General features: G+C 34.6%; 2 protein-coding genes across 3 annotated transcripts; both read left to right on the top strand.

Moving 5' to 3' along the window:
* Positions 1 to 116: 116 nt before the first annotated feature.
* LOC122602325 (acyltransferase-like protein At1g54570, chloroplastic) lies at positions 117 to 3,490 on the top strand. The gene is made up of 12 exons (XM_043775021.1): positions 117 to 516; positions 718 to 769; positions 850 to 905; positions 1,014 to 1,172; positions 1,282 to 1,356; positions 1,449 to 1,552; positions 1,679 to 1,800; positions 1,913 to 2,152; positions 2,237 to 2,606; positions 2,706 to 2,819; positions 2,931 to 3,016; positions 3,182 to 3,490. The coding sequence occupies exons 1-12, from the start codon at positions 117 to 119 to the stop codon at positions 3,480 to 3,482; spliced, it is 2,079 nt and encodes a 692-aa protein (XP_043630956.1). The 3' UTR covers positions 3,483 to 3,490.
* Positions 3,491 to 3,973: 483 nt separating this feature from the next.
* On the top strand, positions 3,974 to 11,083 carry LOC122602339 (bifunctional aspartokinase/homoserine dehydrogenase 1). 2 transcript variants are annotated; one of them, XM_043775035.1, is made up of 12 exons: positions 3,974 to 4,324; positions 5,145 to 5,295; positions 5,518 to 5,583; positions 5,708 to 5,823; positions 5,969 to 6,022; positions 8,422 to 8,509; positions 8,627 to 8,719; positions 9,068 to 9,108; positions 9,310 to 9,363; positions 9,441 to 9,604; positions 10,067 to 10,136; positions 10,756 to 11,083. In XM_043775035.1, the coding sequence occupies exons 1-12, from the start codon at positions 4,229 to 4,231 to the stop codon at positions 10,876 to 10,878; spliced, it is 1,116 nt and encodes a 371-aa protein (XP_043630970.1). In that variant the 5' UTR covers positions 3,974 to 4,228; the 3' UTR covers positions 10,879 to 11,083. The 2 variants fall into 2 exon arrangements, with proteins under 2 accessions (XP_043630970.1, XP_043630971.1); XM_043775036.1 differs by lacking the exon at positions 5,969 to 6,022 and having other exon boundaries at positions 3,976 to 4,324.
* The last annotated feature ends 1,968 nt before the right edge of the window (positions 11,084 to 13,051 follow it).

The raw sequence follows: 13,051 nt of genomic DNA, 5'->3' as shown, positions 1-13,051 counted from the left end.
GGCTGAAGTTCTTTAAAATCATAACTTTTTGGCTAAAGTTAACTTTCAATCACAAAAGAGATTCTTAATTTTGATTTCTAATGTAATTTGGTTGTGGAAGTATTTCATAAATCATAATGGCATTAATTATGAACTATTCCGGTGTTCCATTGTTTCCCCTTTTGACTCTAAAAAATACCCATAGCCTACGGTCACTTGTTTTTGTTAAGAGCATAGGTGGTAAAACTTCAGTTTTATTGTCACCAGAATCATTTAGGATCAACGAAGGATCTTATGCTGACAGGAAGAATATCGATGTTGCTACTTATGATGATAAATGCGTATTTCAGAGTCCACAAAATGTTCCTGAAGAGTTGGAACCTTTGTGGGATGATGGTTATGGGACTCAAACCATTAAGGATTTTGCTGAAATTTCCATGGATTTGATCAAGAACGACAGAGGGCCACCTAGGTGGTTTTGCCCTGCCACGTGTGGCTTTCCTTTAAAAGAGTCGCCAACTCTTTTGTATTTACCTGGTAATTGATGTTGACTCGTGGTCCATCTATTTAGATTAGTTGGTCATGGTTGAGATCAAAATATCATATTGTGATTCAAGGTTCACACTAGAACATTAGCCGAAGTGATGCTTTAAGAGGCTCACTATTTGTTCTTATAATATAATGATCCTAAAGATATCGTTTCTCATGTTCTAATTTGGAGTAATAATATTTGTGTAGGGATTGATGGAACCGGAGCTGGGCTTGTTGTACATGAGAAAGGTCTAGGAAAGTGAGTAACAGTAACTGTATAAACTGGTTTGAAGAAACAGATAACTGTCATATAATTGCAGCTTTCAACTCCAATGGCAGGCTTTTTCATGTTCAATGCTTGCATATTCCTGTTTCGGATAGAACAGCATTGGAAGGTTATTATCTCCTGCATTTTTTTATATGTTATGTACATTTTCATATAATGATCCATCTACTAGCTCTGAAGTAGTTTCAAACGCGATCGCCCTGATTTCTTCGTGAAGGTTTGATTAGTATTGTGGAAGAAACTGTGTTGATTGAGCATTATTCATCGCCAAATAAGCCAATATACTTGCTAGGAGATTCTTTAGGAGGAAGCTTGGCACTTGCAGTGGCTGCTCGTAATCCTACAATTGACTTAATGCTCATACTAGCAAACCCAGGTCAGCCTTGTATTTCTTTCTCCAATTGCTTCTATTTTCGTAAGGCTATCACTTCAAAGATAAGGAACTCTATGTATGTCAGAAGTAAGTGCTCGTATTTTCATTTCAGCAACTTCCTACGAGAGGTCGTCAGAACACCCTTTAATACCGCTTGTGAGGGATTTACCTATGAGCCCTCTTCTAAGTAGGTTACCGTTTTTATTAATGAGTTCAGATTGAGACCTTTTTTTGAAATTTATAGTCTTTCTTGTATATATTTCCATATTATGTAAGCAGGTGACTTTGTAAAGATGACAACGGTTGGAATCAATGGTACAAACCATTCACCATTTCTTTGGCAACTTTTTGGCAAATTTTTGGAAGATGTACCCCTTCAATCTGTATGATCAACCTCTACCTTGTTTATTAGTTATTCAAAAATCTTAATATATCTCTGTCCAGTTTTGATCATTTACACTGTCAAACTTATGGTTTTTCCTTTTTTTTCACAACGACACTCTTGATAGGTGATGGCCAAAATACTACCCAACGACACTCTTGAATGGAGGTTGAAGCTGATTCAATCAGCTGCCGCCTATGTTAATTCTCGTTTCCATGCTATTACAGCTCAAGTACTTGTGCTTGCTAGGTTCCTTTCCTGAATGCAAATTACAGTTTTAACTTTACTACTTGTATAAGTATACTTTTACTTGTTCGTGCGCCCTTTTGCAATCTAATATTTCCAAGTACTTGCATTCCAGTGGAAAGGATAACTTCATACCAAGTAAAACTGAGGCCCAAAGGCTAAAAAGATTGTTGAAGAACTGCCATGTACGTGTGTTTGAAGAAAACGGGCACACAATCCTATTGGAAAGTAATGTTAACTTGTTGTCTGTTATTAAGACTAATCAGATCTACCGTCGCTCTTTAAAGCATGACATCTTCAAGGACTTTTATCCTGCCAGTATGACAGAGTTTAAAAGCTCACCCATGGAAAAATGGTAATATCATAAAGTTTGACAATTTTCTTATAAGCTTTATATCGTGGACTATGCTATATATCATTAACAAATGACACAATGCAGGTGGTTCCGCCTCTATACAGGCACAACACTGTTCTCAACAATGGAGGATGGAAAGATAGTGAGAGGTCTTGCAGGGATTCCTGATGATGGACCTGTATTAGTTGTCGGTAATCACATGTTATGGGGATTTGATGCTTTTTCTCTTGTGCCGGAGTTTTTGAGAGAAAAGAAAATCACACTTCATGGTTTAGCCCATCCAGAAAGTTATCAAATTCGTGAAGAAGATGAATATCTTATGATTCCTTTAACAGATATACATAAGATATTTGGCACAATTCCTGTTTCTGCCAGAAACCTCTTTAAATTGTTATCAAGAAATTCGTTCGCCTTGCTTTACCCTGGTGGTGCACGTGAGTCTCTCCATCGTAAGGTATGCTAATTTAGCTCATGTTTTACTTGCAGTAAAAAGAAATGACTCAAAAAAGTGTCGTTTTTAAATTTGTGAATCACTTAATTTCATGGTTTACAGGGCGAAAGTTGTAAGTTGTTCTGGCCTGATAAACAAGAATTTGTAAGAATGGCAGTGAAGCTTGGTGCCACAATTATACCATATGGAGCCGTTGGAGAAGATGATCTAACAGAAGTAATTAACAATGCAAATTTCTTCAACATTTACTTCATTCATGGTTAACACAAATATTTGACTTCTTGTTGATACTCATTATAAGATGCCGTTTATCTACTTTATTTGCAGCTACTGATTGATTTGGAAGACATGAAACGAATCCCATTCCTCGATCAAAAGGTGAAAGAATTCAATCAAGGGAGAAAAAACTTGAGGTGATTTTACTTTGAGACTTTTTGCTTATATCCATTTTGCCAGCAAACCGGTACCACTTTTTAAGTGTATGGTAATTGTATTCATCCGAATTGTGTTTCAAAATGTATATTAAAAAATATGTCAACGAATCATCGATCAATTTAAGTGATTTTCTTTGTTAACAGAGCGGGGCATGGAGGAGAGATTGCTAAGCAACCACTTCACATACCTATATTTTTGCCCAAGTTGCCAGGACGACTCTACTTTATGTTCGGGAAGCCCATACAAACAAAAGGAAAAGAACATATGTTAAACGACAAAGATTACTTGCGAGAGTTATACTTGCAAATAAAATGTGATGTTGAAAAGAATATAGCTTATTTGTTAACAAAGCGTGAGAAGGATCCTTACAGAGGCATCTTCGATAGGCTAATGTGGGTTTCGAATCACGGGTCTTTAGACAATATTCCATCATTTGAGCCATGAACATTAAGTTATCCCATATGTGTTGTATGTTGCTATGCATCACTGTGTTTGCAAGTCTATTTTGTCCAATGTATTTTACATGATTAAGTGTAACATTTTGGCAAGCATAAGATATTAAGATTCCAATTTACTTTTGTGATGTTGAGTTATTGACCACTTTAGGTTTCAACAAAATGTTAACATAGATTGTTGGTAAGAAAAATTACAAGGTAAATAATCTTTGGAGTAAAACCAGAATTATAATATTTTATAAATATTTTAAAGAGGTAAGGTCTGTTTACATCTTAACCTCCCCATATACTGTCGAGTTATTGGGGCTCACTGTTGAGTTTTTTTCTTTTTATACAAATTAAAATAAATAAAATTACCAGTTATGTTACTTGGGAAAAACAAATATATAGGTTATCTAATCCGGATATTCTCAAATCCAGTTTTGAACCCTTTCTTTAGCCACGTTCAATATGTTTACTTCGTGAGGTTCGGTTTTGAGACGTCGTATCAAGACATTTCAGCCATTAATTAATCACCTCATTTACGATTTAGTTTAGCTAAAAAGGGGTCTTAACAAAATTAAACACTTTTTAAGTTCCAAATGTCAAAATCTTAAACAATTAGGGATCAAATTACCAATAATGTAAACATCTTTTACCGAGGTAAATACAACCACACAGTCATAACACTACAAATAACACTCACACTGCCCACAGTGAAAATTGACTGAAATCAACAAGAAAAATAAATATAAAATGAAGAATATTCCGGTGATACTTCTGGGTTGCGGCGGCGTAGGGCGGCAACTGCTTCACCACATCGTTTCTTGCCGATCACTTCACGCAAGCAAGGTTGTACATACACTTATTTTATCTCTATAATTTTAGCTTTATTGATTTATGTTTATTATATAATACGTATTTACATTTTGTATGATTGAAGTAAAGTTATTGGAAAGATTGTGCACTTTGACTTTTTGAGGTCAAATGGGTTTACTTTTTTGACTTTTGAGGATAAATAGGTTGCTTTTTTGAATGTTTGAAAATCAGACCGGACATTAACCTAGTATTCTCTCGGTTGGACCGGTTAGACGAGTTGAGCTGGAAACCAAAAGAATTGCAGTATATATTTTGGTATTTTAGTACAATGAATTCTAACTTAAAATTTACATAAGTTTAATAATATTAAGTTTTAGCATGAAGTTCTAGCCCAATAATCCATAAGCTAAGAATGTTCTTACAGAAATTCAATAGTTAAACAGATTCAGATATTACCCATTTGGCCATTTAGTTAAGCGTTTCGAGAACAATCAACATTGATCACGTTTAACCCATGTAACCTGATTACCACCCGCATAAAAATTTCTAAATGGTTCAAACAGTTGGAATGGGTTATATTGGTTGTAAGCGGTTGATAAGGGTTAGTTGTTTGACCCAATGCTAAGCTGTTTATTTTCGTGTCAGATATGACATATACTAATTATAGTGTTATGTACACGTGTGGATATTATAAGTTTGGTATTTAAAGTACATTCACTGTCCTATGGCCGCGCTTTTATTGTCTTATATGTACAATTGATCTGTGAAATGGTTAAAATGCAACGAGTTTCTAGTAAAAGTGAAGGAACTTATATGCCGATAGGTACCTGAGTAAAGCATGTGTGTTTGACAGGGAATTTGCTTGCGAGTTGTGGGCGTATGCGATAGCAAATCATTTATTGTGTCATCAGATGTGTTATCTACAGAGTTTGATGATGCTTTTTTGCTGCATATTTGCCAGACCAAGGCAGATAGGTTGTCCCTGGAAACGTGTATCGAATCTGGTAATTCCAATTATATTTCGGATAATTATGAGATATGTATGTAGTTTATATGGTGTCCTTTCTTTATCACATAATGGTAATATTGTTTTTAGCATGCGTTTTCTAATATACAGCAAGTTTTTTTTATTCAAATATATATTTATTCTTTATCTCTCATTTATGTTATTGGTACTTATCCTAACATGCTTTCGTTTATTTCCTCCTTTTTAAAAACTTCTTTAGGTAAATGTGAAGGTTTTGCATTTTCTGATTCTGTGAGAAAACTTACCGACATTGCTACTCGTCTAGGTAAATTTTTCTTTCAGTGGGTTATCTGTTCTCTGATATTTTATAAGTAGGAACTTTTAGCATATGATCATGGTAAATAAATAGAACATCTATATTAGTGTTTCTTACCCATATTACCTTTCAGGCTTTGTAATTGTTGATTGCTCTGCAAGTTCAGAGACCGTTGGGGTTATTAGCCAGGTGGTAAATTTAGGATGCTGTGCTGTACTAGCCAATAAGAAGCCTCTTACTTGTTCGATGGTAAATAATCTATTAATATTCTGCTCTCACTTTAAGGATTTCTTCTTTTGTCAATTTTTGGTTGTTATGGGGACAATGCTGCTTGTATTGACTCTGGCCTTCCTGTCTAACATTAGAACCGACCATTAAATTTGGCCTTTTGCAGGAAGAATTTGACAAATTGTTCTTACATCCACGTCGTATTAGGCATGAATCAACTGTAAGTAGTGATATCTTTAATATAGTTGGCACTTTTGAGTTTCAACCCGGTTACTCATGAATGAGCCGATTTGGATTGTGTTTCATCTCAAAATGGGTGAAATCAATATTTTTATCCAAAAGGGCCAAATGGGTCAAATATGTTGAGAATTAAAACAGAGTATAATGTTATAGCATACGGTCTCCTATTTGAGTCCATATCTATGTTAATTTTGCTAAAATGTTTCTTTTATAATCATAAATACCATGTTAGTTTCATTTCAACTCATAAGAAAGGCGACCTGTATCAACTTGAATGCAGTTTGACCAATTCCCAACCAGCCAACCCTGATAGTTTCAGGCCCCTTTGTATGCTTTCTGGTTTTGTGCTTTATGTATATAAAGTAAAATTTACACGGAGAAAATTGTGACTCAAAGGATATTACATTCATTTTAGGATAGTGGGTACATATATAGGCATGTAAACTACAACTACCCAACAAAGTACTCCCATGTTCTCCTAATTTACAGCAACACTCACCACGTACTTGAACTTCTATTCTAAATAAACTAACTCCTAATAACTTGCAAATAACCATACTTGACTAGTTGACTAAATAAGACTCTAACCTGGACACATGCTAAAACAGGACACTTTCTTGTAACACTAACATGAAACTAAATTTCATAACATAATATACTAGACTAATACTTATAAAACGAAATAAACATGACCCATACTTTTGACCCGAAATCAAGATTAACCCAACATTCACCCCCTTAATCTTGATATGGGTGTTGCGTGATTCTCCTTTTTCCACCATCGATCGATCTTTCTTGTTAAACTTCTACTTGTTTTGGTTCGAACCCTCATTCTCGCTTACACCAATTCTCTTGCTTTCTAACTTGCTACATACCGGTATCTTGCTACTCTTGCTCTGCTATGACACGTCTCTTGCTACACGAACACATGCTCGGTCTTCCATGGCTTCTGTCTTTACGGTCTCTGCTGTACTTATCTCCAACTTACCATAATCAACTCAAACTTCCAAAAATATACCTCTTTGCTTTCATGTACTTCAATTGGTTCAGTAGCAAATCAATTTTCTTCGGCCAAAGAAACTATTTTCTTTCAATGTTGAACCTCCTTTTATTATTTCATAAAGGAGTAAAACTTTACTAATACTAATAATAATTTTAATTCTATCAACATCACAGAAAACCTAAAGCCATTAACCTTATATTGTTGCTACCATTTCCTGTCCCATTTGACACCATACCCATGTGAATAGCCTGATTGCCTTGACAATTGTACTATCCATCACTTTTTTTTTAAGTACAAAAGTTTCTCACATTCTATCTTTGTTTCAAACGGCAAAAATGCTTCATCTTCTTTCTTCATGTTGGTCACCACCGGCTATCCTTTGTCTCCACACAGAACCTGTTTTGCACACAACACTTCTGTGAATCGACCATAATTCTACTGATCAAGGAAACAAATCCACCCACTTTTATTGTTTCCTTTCATCCGCCGAAAGAAACGAATTTAAAGCCGTCTGCCTTGACATATCATTTCTTTTCTGGTGACTTACATGCAACTTTTCTTCGTTGAATACTTCTAATAGCCATGAGACACCTTGCTTCTTTCTTGCTTGTGTTCGTTCTTGACTTCTTGCTAAACATGCTTCAACATGCTTCTTACTAACCGTTTCTTTTCTTTGTTCTTTCTTACTGTTAGTCACAGAATTGTGACTCCCTGCTGCCATCTTTCACTTTCCAGCCCGCAGCCATGGGGCTGCTATCTTTCTGGTCACCGCCACCGACTCTCAAACCTGCGTCTAGGCTCTGATACCAAGTGATAGTTTCAGGCCCCTTTGTATGCTTTCTGGTTTTGTGCTTTATGTATATAAAGTATATAAAGTAAAATTTACACGGAGAAAATTGTGACTCAAAGGATATTACATTCATTTTAGGATAGTGGCTACATATATAGGCATGTAAACTACAACTACCCAACAAAGTACTCCCATGTTCTCCTAATTTACAGCAACACTCACCACGTACTTGAACTTCTATTCTAAATAAACTAACTCCTAATGACTTGCAAATAACCATACTTGACTAGTTGACTAAATAAGACTCTAACCTGGACACATGCTAAAACAGGACACTTTCTTGTAACACTAACACGAAACTCAATTTCATAACATAATATACTAGACTAATACTTATAAAACGAAATAAACGTGACCCATACTTTTGACCCGAAATCAAGATTAACCCAACAAACCCTGCCCAGCCACCTATAGTTATTACAATTATTTAGATTGCTCCTTGTATGCCAAATGTGGGAAGCATCACTTGGATTATCTTCTATTTTTCTTGAGTTTTTTTACCTTCCTTTCCCTTATTGGTAATTAGGTTGGTGCTGGCCTCCCCATTATAACATCATTAAATCGTATTATTTCTTCTGGAGACACTGTCAGACTCATAATTGGGAGCTTGAGTGGTAATGAAATCTGAAAAATAATTACTTACATTAGTTAGCAATGCTCTAATTGTGCTTACTTCGATTACCAACAGAACTAATTAATATTAGAGCATCTCTTTGTGGAACCAAATATAGGTACCTTGGGCTACGTAATGAGCGAGATAGAAAAGGGAAAAGCATTCAGCGAAGTTGTTAAAGCTGCTAAAGATCTTGGCTATACTGAACCAGGTCAAGATTTATTTACAATGCATGGCATTAAAATTGAGTTTATCTTCTCAAAAACCTTGAAGCTACTAAATTTTTTGTATGAGGCTCTACTATATACTAATGAATATATTGTTGAAGCATATTTTTGATAAGCAGGTGAAGCCATAATTAATACCAATGAAAAAATAAATTAACATATGATTGCTTCAAGTTTGACAAGAAAGTTGTGCTTTAGAGAAATGAATGTGCAACGATTATTAGTCAAAAGGATCGTAATCTGATTGTTTTAGAAAGTTGTGCTCTCAGAGCCAATTTTGGTCAATGTGGCATGAATTAAATTTCCATTTATCTTGAATTTCTGTTGCTCAGATCCTCGTGATGATCTAAGCGGGATGGATGTTGCAAGAAAGGTAGTTCTTGTCTCTACTTCTGCCTAAATTTAGTGAAGTTTGTTATCTTATGTTCTTGTTCTGGAACAACTTTTGGAATGAGTTTAGATTACTGCACTGCATAAATGCTTGGTTTCTTTTACTCTGCTAAAAGAAGATTCCATGATAATATCATCATGTCTTGTGTTTGGTTTGTTCATTTGTTTGTTTTACCTTCAACAGGGCCTGATCCTTGCACGACTCCTTGGCCAACGTATAGACATGAAAACCGTCAAGGTAATGCTTGTGTGAACTTTTTAGGTTTTGTGCGATGTATTATTGTTCATCATTGTGACATTTGTATTTTTGTAAAGATCCAAAGCTTGTACCCTGATAATATGGGGCCTGACATGATATCTGTGGAAGACTTTTTAGTGAATGGCTTACCGTTGCTGGATAAGGGTTTTGAAGAAAGAATCAAGAAAGCTTCTTCAAATGGGAAAGTTCTGCGCTATGTTTGTATCCTACAGAACTCACGGTATCTTTCTAGAACTGGCAAGATAGGCTAGTGGGGCGGGTTGGTAATGGGTCGTTACAGGCTCTTTTTTAGTGTGTGGCAAAAGAGGCTGACATGAAAACTCCTATTTGTCCATGTTTTTAGCTTTCTTCAACAACTATACCCATTCCCGCGAGGGGTGGGTATGAAGAGCTTGTCTAAATCGATTTTTTTAATTTATCAAGTACGATTACGCTAACAATATTGTTACGATAGTAATCTAAATCTTTGTGTAAACTGATCTAGGAGGATTTATACAGTAAACAACTAAAAATGCACTTAGTAGCTTTCAACTTGTCCTGTTTGAGATTTGAAGTAACCCAAAACGACCCATTCATAAGTAAATGACTTAAATTGCCACCCCCGTATCTTTCCATTCATATATTTGGTTATTAATAATCAATGCTGGATTGCTGGGTAATTTCTCTTTAACCTTCTGAATAGATGCGATGTCAAAATTCATGAAGTCGAGAAACAATCTGCATTGGGCCAATTAAAAGGAAGCGACAATGTGGTAAGCTCTAAAGTTGGTTTATGTTACCGTCTTCAGTCATTAAATTTACAACACTTTAACTTCACAAATCCCATGAAAGTTGCTATATTTCCTTTTTTGAAAGTAAAATACCCATCTCTGCTACTTACATCCTTACAAGTAAATTCAATGTCCCCTTTGATCAAAAAGATTCTTTTGCCTTAATTTATAAAACCATGTGCTATAGGAATATTTTACTGTTTTATTAAGGGGGTTACGATGGTTGAATGTGGCAAAGTACAATCTTGTTTTCTTTGTCTGCCCTGTTTATATGGTTATAAAATGGAAAAACGTGAAAAGAAAATACTAGCAGTTAACTTTAACGTTCGACGTTTACCTTCTGTAACTGGCTGACCTCGTGACATATTAAACCCAAAGTTTCTGATTACCTAAATGGACGATTCACTAAAATTTCTATTTTGTGACATATTCTATTTTTCCCTTTTCATATTATAAAAATATGGCCGCTTGTCTAAATCAAGGAGATAAAGGACCTCAAAAATGGCCTGTTACGTGTCTGATCCTTGTATTAGTGAACACATTAAATTCTTCTTTCTATGCCTCCATGAAACTCATTTAAGTGATATAAATGTAATTCTAGGTGGAGATATACAGTCGCTGTTATGACCTACCATTGGTGATTCAAGGTGCTGGAGCAGGCAACGATACTACAGCAGCTGGTGTTCTTGCTGACATTCTTGATCTTCAGGATCTATATCCATAGAGAAACATGGAGCAATAATTTGGAATTGATTAGGTAGATTATGTTATCCTTGTGATCTTGATCCCAGTTGATGTTGATATACTTCAGGTCGAAGATAATTTTGCAATGCACTTTAGTTCTATAATAGATACATTGCCCAGAAAGACTTAACTCATAGTGAAATGAGATTTATCATGACATAATATGAGAAGGGTTTAAAATTTTAAACATCTATATTTATATAATTAAATATTTGCTTGAAGGATAATAAAGTTTTACAAGTTTAGTGACTAGTAGGGGAAGTTGAACAAGCTTACAACTTTGTCAGATCAAGTCACCATTAGGTATCACTGACTTGTATAATTTGATAATTTGATGTAAACGTTTTACATTGCGGTAAAAAGAATCAATTGTGGTAAGTATATCACCTCTCAGTATATTTTTATATTTTTTTTTAACAACGATTTAGTAGTTAGTAGTTACCATTTGAGACACCATAGTGATAGTCAATGTGGAGCTAATACCACTAGATGAATATAAGTCAATAAACTATAACAATGTTTTGTGATTTAGTTTTATGTTCCCATAAAAATCTGCTTAACTATGTGTTGTAATCAACTAGTCTAAATAGGTTTTGATGTTTATCTACATACCAAAAATATGCGAATTTAGAACATTGTTCACACACATCCGATATTATCTAAATGATACTTTCCGTCTCATTAAATTTGTCCACTTTTGAGTTTTTAAAGTCAAACTTTACGAACTTTGACCATAAATATTTTTGTTTTTCTTGTATAATATTTGATTAAAGTTATATGAATTGATTGTATTTTAGATGTGTGTTTGATTGTTATAACTTTTCATCAACTATGATAGTAACATAGATAAAAATATTTATGGTTAAAGTTGGTAAAGTTTGATTTTGAAATTCTAAAAATGAACAAGTTTAATGGGACGGGAGAGTATTATCTTTAAAAAAAATGTTGATTAATCAACTCACCAAATTAGATAAGTTTCGCCCGTTATCTTTAAGCCTAAAAATGTATGATCATTGGCGACATGGTAGACACATCCGTGATCCATCAAACTATCTTCCTTTGAATGCATCTAAACCAAACTTTTATATATTTCCATATAGAGAAAATGCTTTATTGTTGGCTAATCAGCTAATCAAAATTGACTAAATAGGTTTTGTCGTTTGTCTTAACACAAAACTGTGTGCTTATTAGTGATTAGTTGTCGGTTGATCAACACGTCAAAGTAGGCGTTGTCATTTATCGTCATACAAATCATTTGTGATTTTTTGTAAGATGGTTCATATACATCCGTGAAGTATCCTCCTCCTCCTGTATCGACAAGAAAGTTACAACAATCTATCTACAGTCGCTTTTGAATTCAAACAACTGAAACAAGTAATTTCAATAGTATGAAGTTATAACGCTATACCTCTCTAAACAATGTGAAATTCTATTATCTATGGTAACCTTACAAATGGTGGCAACCATATTTCACTAAACCCTCTCCTTAATTACAAATAAGTCCTTTACTAATTACAATACAAACCCTTCCATTCTTAATTAAAAGGACTAATCTATTAGAAATTTACAAAACATGCACTAACTATTTATTAGTTCTAACAACCTCCACCGAAGGTTTTCGGCCTTGTTTCCGGTCATTATCGAGCAGATGTGGGGGGCCTTGAGTTCACTTGCTATGAACTCGGGACACTGGGTAGGTCCAGGATAATCTTATCAGTGATTTAGATTCTCATATACATATAATGGATAGGAAATTTATGTTTCATCTTAATATCTTCTCACTTTAGTTTTAAAAAATAGGACTAGTTGTTACCTAATGATACACGAACGCTTGATCTACTTGACAAGACAATTGTAGGCTTAGTATTATAAAGTTTTCGAAGATAAAATCATAAAAACTTAATGAAAATGGTACGTCAAGGTTTTGTTGATGGAAAACTTTTCTTTTTAGACGAACATAATCACAATGAAAGCATTACAATTTTGCCCCTCGTGCACTTTCGTCAGCCCATCAAAATCGATTTTTTTTTCTTTTTATTTTCACCAAAGCTTGGGATGACCAAGCTACAATGACTATATGTGATTATAGTTTTTGATAGAGTCTGAATTTTATTACTCCAAACTGAAAGCCAAAAACTATACGTCTATACGTG

This window comes from Erigeron canadensis, chromosome 5 (assembly GCF_010389155.1).
Source record: "Erigeron canadensis isolate Cc75 chromosome 5, C_canadensis_v1, whole genome shotgun sequence".
In the NCBI taxonomy this organism is placed as follows: domain Eukaryota; kingdom Viridiplantae; phylum Streptophyta; class Magnoliopsida; order Asterales; family Asteraceae; genus Erigeron; species Erigeron canadensis.
The sequence above is the reverse complement of the archived record's forward strand: the minus strand, read 5'-3'. Positions and strand labels throughout refer to the sequence as shown.